Source organism: Nerophis ophidion, linkage group LG14, assembly GCF_033978795.1.
Source record: "Nerophis ophidion isolate RoL-2023_Sa linkage group LG14, RoL_Noph_v1.0, whole genome shotgun sequence".
Taxonomy (NCBI): domain Eukaryota; kingdom Metazoa; phylum Chordata; class Actinopteri; order Syngnathiformes; family Syngnathidae; genus Nerophis; species Nerophis ophidion.
Window position 1 is genome coordinate 50,535,222 of NC_084624.1, and position 12,179 is coordinate 50,547,400.

Below are 12,179 nucleotides of genomic sequence, written 5' to 3' on the forward strand. Positions count from 1 at the left end.
ACCCCCTCCATAAGGGAGGGGGGGACAGAGGAGAAAAAGAAAAGAAGCGGCACATCAACTGGTCTAAAAAGGAGGTCTATTTAAAGGTTAGAGTATACAAATGAGTTTTAAGGTGAGACTTAAATGCTTCTACTGAGGTGGCATCTCGAACTGTTACCGGGAGGGCATTCCAGAGTACTGGAGCCCGAACGGAAAACGCTCTATAGCCCGCAGACTTTTTTTGGGCTTTAGGAATCACTAATAAGCCGGAGTATTTTGTATATCAATATTATATTAATACATATGCATGTATAATTAAATATACAAATACAAATGTGATATACAAATAAATTGTTTGTATAACTAAACGTGTATTTGTAAATATATTTTCGAGATTTGAATATAAATGTTTGATTTTGTATTTGTATTTGAATATGTGGATCAATGAGACATTCCTACCACAAACCAGATGCACAAATAAATGTGAACTAGTTTGAATGTGGAGTTACACACTCCCCTGAACAACCAGCAGAGGGCACTGCAGCCAGAGCGGTCTGGGTCACAGACATGGTCAGACACTGGCAAACCAATCAGAGGCACACTAGAGAGGGTCATATAGTGAATTAAATGGATGGGTAAGTAATAACTAGTATTGATAACTGTTTCAGGTGTGTTGTAGTAGTGCCATGGTTGTATCTACTGGATAGTTTAGTCAGTCACTCAGCTTTTACAGGTGTTGATGTGACGACGACATGAGACAATCCTACTTCCATACAACAACAACCATTTTTACAGCCGGTAGAGGAAGTAAGGATTCTAGGAGCCTAGAGTGACGAGAAGGATTGACAGGTGAGCGAGCTGACAGAGAGAGTAGCTGAATTATAACAGTACTCTCGCATGATGTCATTGTCACCAGACTACACATCAGGCCCCGCACGTTTGCTTGAGCGGTGGTTGCCGACAATGAAGAGGAATCCGGAGAGCTACAGGTCAGCTCCGTAGAACAGCAGGTAGCCGAATTCAAAATGTCAAAGGGAGTAAAACTGGACACGGACAACATCGATGCTTGTCATCCACTACATAGGAAGAAAGATGGCTGCATACCACCAACAATAATAACGAGGTTCACAAACAGAGAATACAAAATGGCATTACTAAAACCGGTAGAAAGTTGGAAGGATCCAAATCTGTACATAAATGAACATTTGACGCAAACAAACGCTAGGAAGGCATGTAACTTAAAAAAAAACAAAAAACAATTCAGCAAAATTGGACCAGGAATTGCAAAACATTTATAAAATAAGTGGAACACCAGAACAAGCAACGGTAATGATGATTCGAAAAATAGAAGAAATGGATGCATATCAATAACTACAAAATAAAACTACAAGAAAAGGAACATGGATGACAAAAAAAAAAATATTTCAAAGACTATGCACCATGGAAAGAATGAACATTTTGTCTTGACGGGCGGGGTTTGTTCTCCCGAGATGCAAACGGACTATTCCGGACCAGGCGTGAAGGTAGGAACATATTTATTCATCTAGACTGAAGGATACAAAAACTAACACTTAGACAGAACAATGAACAACAAACAAAAACTTGCTAACTGTGGCATGAATAAACCCAACTTAATTGTCATAGCATGAAACGAATGATCGCATGAAACAAGCATGAATCTGTGGCATGAAACGAGCATGAAACAATCAACACAGAGCACGAATCTATGGCATAAATAGAGCAAATACAGAGTAATGTCGCCCGGCCGACTAACTGGCAAAAACAGGGTTATATTACATACAGATAGTGTGTCATGAGATATAAATTGAATTAAATATAGCTACAAATGAGGCATAATGATGCAATATGTACATATAGCTAGCCTACATAGCATTTTAGCATCGATTAGCTTGCAGTCATGCAGTGACCAAATATGTCTGATTAGCACTCCACACAAGTCAATAACGTCAACAAAACTCACCTTTGTGCATTCATGCACGACGTTAAAAGTTTGGTGGACAAAATGAGACGGAAAAATAAATGGCAAAAAACACGTCTTAGAAAGTCGGAGAAAGTTATACATGCAAACAAACTAGGGTGAGTTCAAGGACGGCCAAAAATAGTAGGACAAAACGGCGCTCGCCAAATACTCGAATCAGTGAGGTATGTTTAATAAAAACAGTGTGCTTTATAACAATTAGGGAGGTTCGTGTCATGTTTCTCCTCCTAAAGAAACTATAATAAAACCAAAAATATATTTTTTATATTTTTTCCCCTCATCTTTTTCCATTTCTCATACATTTTTGAAAAAGCTCTAGAGAGCCACTAGGGCGGCGCTTAAGAGCCACGGGTTGCCGACCCCCGTCCTAGAGAAACCCTATCAAAATAAAAATATATATTTTCCCCCATCTTTTTCTATTTTCATACATTTTTGAAAAGCTCCAGGGAGCCACCAAGGGGGAGCTAAAGAGCTACATGCGGCTCTAGAGCCGCAGGTTGCAGACCCCTGTACTATAGGGTACCAGAAAAGAATTCTAACATCATCAGGAACTTGTATGAAGGAAGGACCTGCAGAGTGGTCTATGGCCAGCAGCTTGCCGATGCCTTCCAAGTGCAAACTGGAGTGAGGCAAAGATGTTTACTTTCACTCGTCCTTTTCTGCAGGCAATAGATTAATGAAGACATCCACAGCCCAGAAGAGAAATGGTACCCAATGTAAATCTTGGGCACAATTGGATGAACTTGACTTGGCTGATTGACCTGGCACTTCTTTGCAGGAGACGATCCCACTTTCATCGCAACTCACTCAGCATGCCTTGGCCTCATTAAACAATTCAATTCTATCCATCCATCCATCCATCATCTTCCGCTTATCCGAGGTCGGGTCGCGGGGGCAACAGCCTAAGCAGGGAAACCCAGACTTCCCTCTCCCCAGCCACTTCGACCAGCTCTTCCCGGGGGATCCCGAGGCGTTCCCAGGCCAGCCGGGAGACATAGTCTTCCCAACGTGTCCTGGGTCTTCCCTGTGGCCTCCTACCGGTTGGACGTGCCCTAAACACCTCCCTAGGGAGGCGTTCGGGTGGCATCCTGACCAGATGCCCGAACCACCTCATCTGGCTCCTCTCGATGTGAAGGAGCAGCGGCTTTACTTTGAGTTCCTCCCGGACATCATCTGCAAAAAGCAGAGACCTAATCCTGCGGTTACCAAACCGGAACCCCTCAACGCCTTGACTGCGCCTAGAAATTCTGTCCATAAAAGTTATGAACAGAATCGGTGACAAAGGACAGCCTTGGCGGAGTCCAACCCTCACTGGAAATGTGTTCGACTTACTGCCGGCAATGCGGACCAAGCTCTGGCACTGATCGTACAGGGAACGGACCGCCACAATAAGACAGTCCGATACCCCATACTCTCTGAGCACTCCCCACAGGACTTCCCGAGGGACACGGTCGAATGCCTTCTCCAAGTCCACAAAGCACATGCAGACTGGTTGGGCAAACTCCCATGCACCCTCAAGAACCCTGCCGAGAGTATAGAGCTGGTCCACAGTTCCACGACCAGGACGAAAACCACACTGTTCCTCCTGAATCCGAGGTTCGACTATCCGACGTAGCCTCCTCTCCAGTACACCTGAATAAACCTTACCGGGAAGGCTGAGGAGTGTGATCCCACGATAGTTGGAACACACCCTCCGGTCCCCCTTCTTAAAGAGAGGAACCACCACCCCGGTCTGCCAATCCAGAGGTACCGCCCCCGATGTCCACGCGATGCTGCAGAGTCTTGTCAACCAAGACAGCCCCACAGCATCCAGAGCCTTAAGGAACTCCGGGCGGATCTCGTCCACCCCTGGGGCCTTGCCACCGAGGAGCTTTTTAACTACCTCAGCGACCTCAGCCCCAGAAATAGGAGAGTCCACCACAGATTCCCCAGACACTGCTTCCTCATAGGAAGACGTGTTGGTGGGATTGAGGAGGTATTCGAAGTATTCCTTCCACCTATCCACAACATCCGCAGTCACATATTAATGAAAATATATGTATTATATATATATATATGTCAGCTTTTAGCCACAGGCTAAGTCCTACTTGTAGTCCCAAGACAGGTTGGTGTATACATACAATGGAACATTAACATTCAGAACCACTACCAGCATCAGTAACATTCAGGTAGTTAAAAAAACTGGGAATTACTTTAAAAGTAGTAAAACAATTAAATAGGGTTGTACGGTACACCGGGATTAGCATAGTACCGCGATACAAATGAATCATATTCGGTACTATACCGCCTCTGAAAAGTACCGGTCCGTTATCTATTTCTAAATCACTAATCCTCGCCTCCATGCCGACAAATAAAGTAAGTTTCTTACAAGTATCATCCCTGCAGGACGAGGAATAGCTAAACATGCTTCACTAAACACCGTAGCTCACCGGCGTCAAAATGCAAGCAAAATCCATTGTTGGATCTACACCTGACATCCACTGTAATGATACCAAGTACAGTAGCGTATCTAGTTGCTACTATAATAAAATAATAGGGGATTAGATTTATATCGCGCTTTTCTATTATTAGATACTCAAAGCGCTCACAGAGAAGTGGGAACCCATCATTCATTCACACCTGGTGGTGGTAAGCTATATCTGTAGCCACTGACGGAAGCGTGTCTGCCAGTTTGCGCCTACGGCCCCTCCGACCGCCGCCAATCATTCATTCATCATTCATTCACCAGTGTGAGCGGCACCGGGGGCAAGGGTGAAGTGTCCTGCCCAAGGACACAACGGCAGCGATTTGGATGTCAATAGGCGGGGAGCGAACCTGAAACCCTCAGGTTTCTGGCACGGCCGCTCTACCCACTATGCCATGCCGTATGTATATATATATATATATATATATATATATATATATATATATATATATATGTACACATATATATATATATATATATATATAAATATATATACATACATATATATATATATACATACATACATATATATACACATACATATATATACACATACATATATATATATATATATGTATATATATATATATATATATATATATATATATATATATATACATATATACATATATATATATATATATATATATACATATATACATATATATATATACATATATATATACATATATACATATATATATATATATACATACATATATATACACATACATATATACACACATATATATATATATATATGTATATATGTATATATATACACATACATATATATATATATATATATATACACATACATATATACACATACATATATATATATATATATATATATTTACACACATATATATATATATACATATATATATACATATATATATATGTACATATATATGTATATATATATATATATAGATATATATATACATATATATATATACATATATATATATATACATATATATACATATATATATACATATATATATACATATACATATATATATACATATATACATATATACATATATATATATATATATATATATACATATATATATACATATATGTCTATATACATATACACGTGTATATATATATATACATATATATTTTCCTCGCGCACTAATTGATTTAAAGACTGCGCACTTGATGTCACGTTATTGATGAAAAAAAGCATTTTTGGACAATATGATTTGCCTGAGCGGCTCGGAAACACAGAGAGTAACAAGCAGTACGAAATGGATTACAAAATACAGATTTAAAAAAGAAACAGAAAAAAAAAAAAAGGTTTGGGACCACTGCCTTACACAAAAGGAAACGCAAGATCTTCAAAGTAAACAATAACAACATGAGCCTCATCAGGCCAGTCGGGGTGGCATTAGAGGAACTGGAAAGCTTAATCTACCTTGGCGGTATAGTCGATAAGCAGGAAGGGACAGATGCTGATGGGAATGTTAGGATTGGGAAGGCAAAGGCAGCTTTCCACTGGCTGAAAAATGTATGGAGATCCTCTGAGCTGCCTCAGAACACCAAGATCAGAATCTCTAACTCCATCGGAAAGCCTGTGCTTTTCTACAGCACAAAAACCTGGAGAGCCTGTCACGGCCTCGGTGCACTCCGATGCGCACTCTGAGCGCACATCCAGGCGCATCCAAGTGTGCATCACTCCTGCAGCAGCTGCAACCAACTAATTGTTAAATGTTATTATAAATGTGCCTCTTCCTACATTACATATATACTTACAGCTGTTGCCTATCCAGCTGCACTGGGGCGGAAGGCAGGGGACACTAATCTAATTTAGAAAACGAGCATATACCGGCTGAACTACTGTTATCAGTTATAAAGGTAGTCCAAAAGACCATGGTTCATTGATACTTTTAGACATATCAGCACTATTTAACGATGACTTGACATCAAATTATCACATATGGCACCTTTAAGGTGTGATAATGAACATATTTTACCACCTCCATGTGCACGACGATGAAATCATTACTTAACGAGCCCAACAACTCTCCCCACTCATGGTGTAAATGAACCATAACCAACAAATAAGTCAACATACGGTCACACAAACTTTGCGAACATTATAAAACACATATACATATCTCTCCGTACTTCCCCATGTTTGGCGCATTTTAGCTGCTTGATATTTCTCATTGATTATAAAACTTTAAGGAGGTGGTCAGGAAAGTAAACAAGGTAGGAGTCAAATTTTACATACTCTTAATATTCAGTGTTTTATCGTTTGTACTTCATCCGGCATATTTGTGGGGGGTTTGTTAAGGTTGAAGTACTTGAAGTTGTGTGTTGTCGATCAGTCTGTTATAGTTTGCTTTAACCAATGCAAACGGAACTGTTAGTTTGCTAAAAATGATTGTTGCTACGTACAACCTGAACAAGTCGCCACCTCATTGCAGCGATTTGGTACCAGTATTGCTTGAAATATAAAGAATACCTATTCCTATCCCCGAGTTACAGAGTCCCCGAAAAAAAGCAGCGTATGCTGACGGAGATAGATATCTACATAATGTATATCCATATTTAAGAGTTGTTTCTTTCTATAGTCATATTTGAAATAGCTTATGTTTTCCATTTGTACTTTTTCTATTTTTTAATCTCATGTCCATGGTACACTGCAAGTTAACCTTAGCTTTAGGAGTGTGAGGAGTAGCAATACTCCCTTCTTATCTCATCCTGTTCCCAGCTAAGGAGAACAATAGACATGTGTATTCGTTCTGGAGGGTGGGGGCGAGGGACATATTGAAGAAGACAGCGCTTCCGTAAGGTTTTCAGATCAACTGGGTACACGCAATTGGAATGTGTTGTTTTTAGGTCGGTCTCTCCAAAGCTTTGGAATAAATTGCAAAATACCTATTCTGTTCTAGGTGATCATTTAAACTCAATTTATGTGTCATCAAAAGAACTTGGGATTGACCAGTAACTTAAATTCTCTTGGAGGAACATCTGGTTCGAACGCAACAATGGATTCACACCAGCCGCAAAACAGCAATGTAAAGGAATAACAGACAAACACATCTAACTTATGGAAGTAGAATTGTCTCACATCAACTTATATATCTCAATATGATATGAATACATATGCATGTATTAAGAAAATATACAAATAAACAAATTGTAGAAATAAAGGCGTATTTGTTAATACATTTTGGAGATTTGAAAATATACTCAAAAAATGTTTTTAAATATAAAAATGTGAATGTGAAAATTTACCATGAATTGATTAACGTGGACCCCGACTTAAACAAGCTGAAAAACTTATTTGGAATATGTCTTATTTGTACGGAATATGTACTGTACTGTGCAATCTACTGTAATAAAAGTCCCAATCAATCAGACATAAAAATAAATCAAGAATTTGTATAAACGTGTACAGGCTGCAGGGGAGTGTGTAGGTCACATTTATTTGTGTGTCTGGTTCGTGGGAGGAATGTCTCGTCGACACAAAAGCAAAAAAAAAGCGATCCACATCCATCCATCCATCCATTTTCTACCGCTTATTCCCTTTCGGGGTCGCGGGGGGCGCTGGCGCCTATCTCAGCTACAATCGGGCGGAAGGCAGGGTACACCCTGGACAAGTCGCCACCTCATCGCAGGGCCAACACAGATAGACAGACAACATTCACACTCACATTCACACACTAGGGCCAATTTAGTGTTGCCAATCAACCTATCCCCAGGTGCATGTCTTTGGAAGTGGGAGGAAGCCGGAGTACCCGGAGGGAACCCACGCAGTCACGGTGAGAACATGCAAACTCCACACAGAAAGATCCCGAGCCTGGATTTGAACCCAGGACTGCAGGAACTTCGTATTGTGAGGCAGATATGCAAATTTAATACAAATAAAAAATCAAGCATATTTATATTCAAATCTTAAAAATATATGAACAAATAGACGCTTATTTATACAAATTATTCAATTGAATTTGTATGTCACATTTTTATATTTATAACATTTGTACATATTTTCAAATCTCAAAAATAGATTTACAAATACGCATTTATTTATAAAAAATATTTATTTGTACATCACATTTGTATTTGTATATTCATTAATATATGCATATGTACTAATATCATATATATATATATATATATATGATATTATTATTATGATTATATATTGATGTGAGACAATTCTACTTCCATACTCTGTGGCATTTGCACACACTGGTACAGGACACACACCCAGACAGCATACACACAGTGACAAGCCAATCACAAACACAAATAAAAGGATGTTTGCATGCTTGTACACATACAACAAAAGGCCTTGTTACCCTGCCAAATGTACACACCCCCCCCCCCCCCCCCACACACACACACACACACACCGCCAGACAGTCAATCGTTGCATCATGCCTCACCTTCCAGCTCCTCGTCCCCGCGATACCAGTGCAGCCGGGCGGGGGGTTTGCTGCCAGTGCTGGTGCAGGTCAAGGTGACCGTGCCCCCCTCCTGCACCGGATTCTCCGATCCAGAGATGTGAGGTTTGCCGGGCACACCTTGAAGGAAAGAAAGAAAGAATAAATGAGGGACTTTTTCAACCCTGCAGGGGGGCTCACCTCGCAACCACGCGCTGCATAATTTCAGCAAAGTTTTGGTGTTGTTGGCTTAAGGGGGCGGAGGAGAGAAAAGTTCTCCTCTGTAAAACACACTTAAGCACTACCAGCAATGAACAAGTCATTTTTTTATTGCCAGGTTTCTTTAAGGGTGCATATTTTAAAACTGAAAATGTACGTCGGGCAGAATGAATGTGAGGCGTTAAAAGGTCTTTATTCACACTTCCAGCAGCTGAGGCTGCAAACACAATGCATGTATGATGAATTTAATTAACTATATTTTTACCTTTGCAATAGAGAAAAAAGGACCTACCGTGTGTGTAATTGCCGGTACTTTAACTTGGAACAAAGATATCAAGGCGTGATGTATAATGCATTTTCTAAACCAGTGTTTTTTGTACCTTTTTTGAACCAAGGCACTTTTTTTTGCGCTGAAAAAAATCCTGAGGCACACCACCAGCAGAAAACATTAAGAAATTAAACTCAGTAGCCGATATTGACAGTAAAAAGTCGTTGTCGCAATTGTTGGATATGACGTCATACGCAAATACGGTATTAGCTTCCACTGCTATGCTGATGACACCCAACTCTACATGCCCCTAAAGCTGACCAACACGCCGGACTGTAGTCAGTTGGAAGCGTGTCTTAATGAAATTAAACAATGGATGTCCGCTAACTTTTTGCAACTTAATGCCAAAAAAACGGAAATGCTGATTATCGGTCCTGCTAGACACCGACCTCTATTTAATAATACAACTTTAACATTTGACAACCAAATAATAAAACAAGGTGACTCTGTAAAAAATCTGGGTATTATCTTCGACCCAACTCTCTCCTTTGAGTCACACATTAAAAGCGTCACTAAAACGGCCTTCTTTCATCTCCGTAATATCGCTAAAATTCGCTCCATTTTGTCCACTAAAGACGCCGAGATCATTATCCATGCGTTTGTTACGTCTCGTCTCGATTACTGTAACGTATTATTTTCGGGTCTCCCAATGTCTAGCATTAAAAGATTACAGTTGGTACAAAATGCGGCTGCTAGACTTTTGACAAGAACAAGAAAGTTTGATCATATTACGCCTGTACTGGCTCACCTGCACTGGCTTCCTGTGCACTTAAGATGTGACTTTAAGGTTTTACTACTTACGTATAAAATACTACACGGTCTAGCTCCAGCCTATCTTGCCGATTGTATTGTACCATATGTCCCGGCAAGAAATCTGCGTTCAAAAGACTCTGGCTTATTAGTGATTCCTAGAGCTCAAAAAAAGTCTGCGGGCTATAGAGCGTTTTCCGTTCGGGCTCCAGTACTCTGGAATGCCCTCCCGGTAACAGTTCGAGATGCTACCTCAGTAGAAGCATTTAAGTCTCATCTTAAAACTCATCTGTATACTCTAGCCTTTAAATAGACCTCCTTTTTAGACCAGTTGATCTGCCGCTTCTTTTCTTTCTCCTATGTCCCCCCCTCCCTTGTGGAGGGGGTCCGGTCCGATGACCATGGATGAAGTACTGACTGTCCAGAGTCGAGACCCAGGATGGACCGCTCGTCGGGACCCAGGATGGACCGCTCGCCTTTATCGGTTGGGGACATCTCTACGCTGCTGATCCGCTTGAGATGGTTTCCTGTGGACGGGACTCTCACTGCTGTCTTGGAGCCACTATGGATTGAACTTTCACAGTATCATGTTAGACCCGCTCGACATCCATTGCTTTCGGTCCCCTAGAGGGGGGGGGGTTGCCCACATCTGAGGTCCTCTCCAAGGTTTCTCATAGTCAGCATTGTCGCTGGCGTCCCACTGAATGTGAATTCTCCCTGCCCACTGGGTGTGAGTTTTCCTTGCCCTTTTGTGGGTTCTTCCGAGGATGTTGTAGTCGTAATGATTTGTGCAGTCCTTTGAGACATTTGTGATTTGGGGCTATATAAATAAACATTGATTGATTGATTGACATTGACTTTAAACCATAGCTAACCATGCATCACTATAGCTCTTGTCTCAAAGTAGGTGTACTGTCAACACCTGTCAAATTGGGTCCATCCATCCATTTTCTACCGCTTATTCCCTTTTGGGGTCACGGGGGGCGCTGGCGCCTATCTCAGCTACAATCGGGCGGAAGGCGGGGTACACCCTGGACAAGTCGCCACCTCATCACAGGGCCAACACAGATAGACAGACAACATTCACACTCACATTCACACACTAGGGCCAATTTTAGTGTTGCCAATCAACCTATCCCCAGGTGCATGTCTTTGGAAGTGGGAGGAAGCCGGAGTACCCGGAGGGAACCCACGCAGTCACGGGGAGAACATGCAAACTCCACACAGAAAGATCCCGAGCCTGGATTTGAACCCAGGACTGCAGGAACTTCGTATTGTGAGGCAGAGGCACTAACCCCTCTGCCACCGTGAAGCCCTCAAATTGGGTCGTGACAGATTTTGAGTTTTTTGCTGTCTTCCTGTGTGTAGTGTTTTAGTTCTTGTCTTGCGCTTCTATTTTTCTCTTTTTTTGGTATTTTCCTGTAGCAGATTCATGTCTTCTTTTGAGCAATATTTCCGTTTGTTGTAGCAATCAAGAATATTTCAGTTGTTTTTATCCTTCTTTGTGGGGACATTGTTGATTGTCATGTCTTGTTCATATGGATGTACTTTGTGGACACCGTCTCTGCTTCACAGTAAGTCTTTGCTGTCGTCCAGCATTCCGTTTTTGTTTCATCTGGGATGTTGCGTTGTGGTGAAAGTCACTCAAACCAGATGCATCTAACAACTCCGGCTCTCAAAACAAACTGGGAGCAAAAAATACAAAATATTTGAAATTGTTTTTACCAAAGACCCACTATTACATGTTGTGTAGACCACAAGAAAGTGTTTTAAAGGGGGAAAAAAAGAATCATGATATGATAGGGTACACTAATCTAATTTTAAAATCAGCATATACCGGCTGAACTACCATTATCAGTCATAAAAGCTTTTGAAAAGAACATGATTTATTAATACCTTTTGACATATCAGGGCCATTTAATGATGAATTGACATTAAATTATCACATTAGGCACCTTTAAGGTGTGATATTGAACATATTTTATCACCCTCCTGTGCATAATGAATGAATCATTAGTTAACGAGCCAAAA

The 12,179-nt window shown here is 40.8% G+C and overlaps 1 protein-coding gene across 1 annotated transcript in view; it reads right to left on the reverse strand.

Moving 5' to 3' along the window:
- cadm3 (cell adhesion molecule 3) overlaps nt 1-12,179 on the reverse strand; it is a 553,033-nt gene that overhangs the window by 126,740 nt on the left and 414,114 nt on the right. Inside the window, exon 7 of the mRNA XM_061920964.1 lies at nt 8,855-8,992. Coding sequence (XP_061776948.1) covers nt 8,855-8,992 — 138 coding nt within the window. The remainder of the gene's footprint in view (nt 1-8,854; nt 8,993-12,179) is intronic.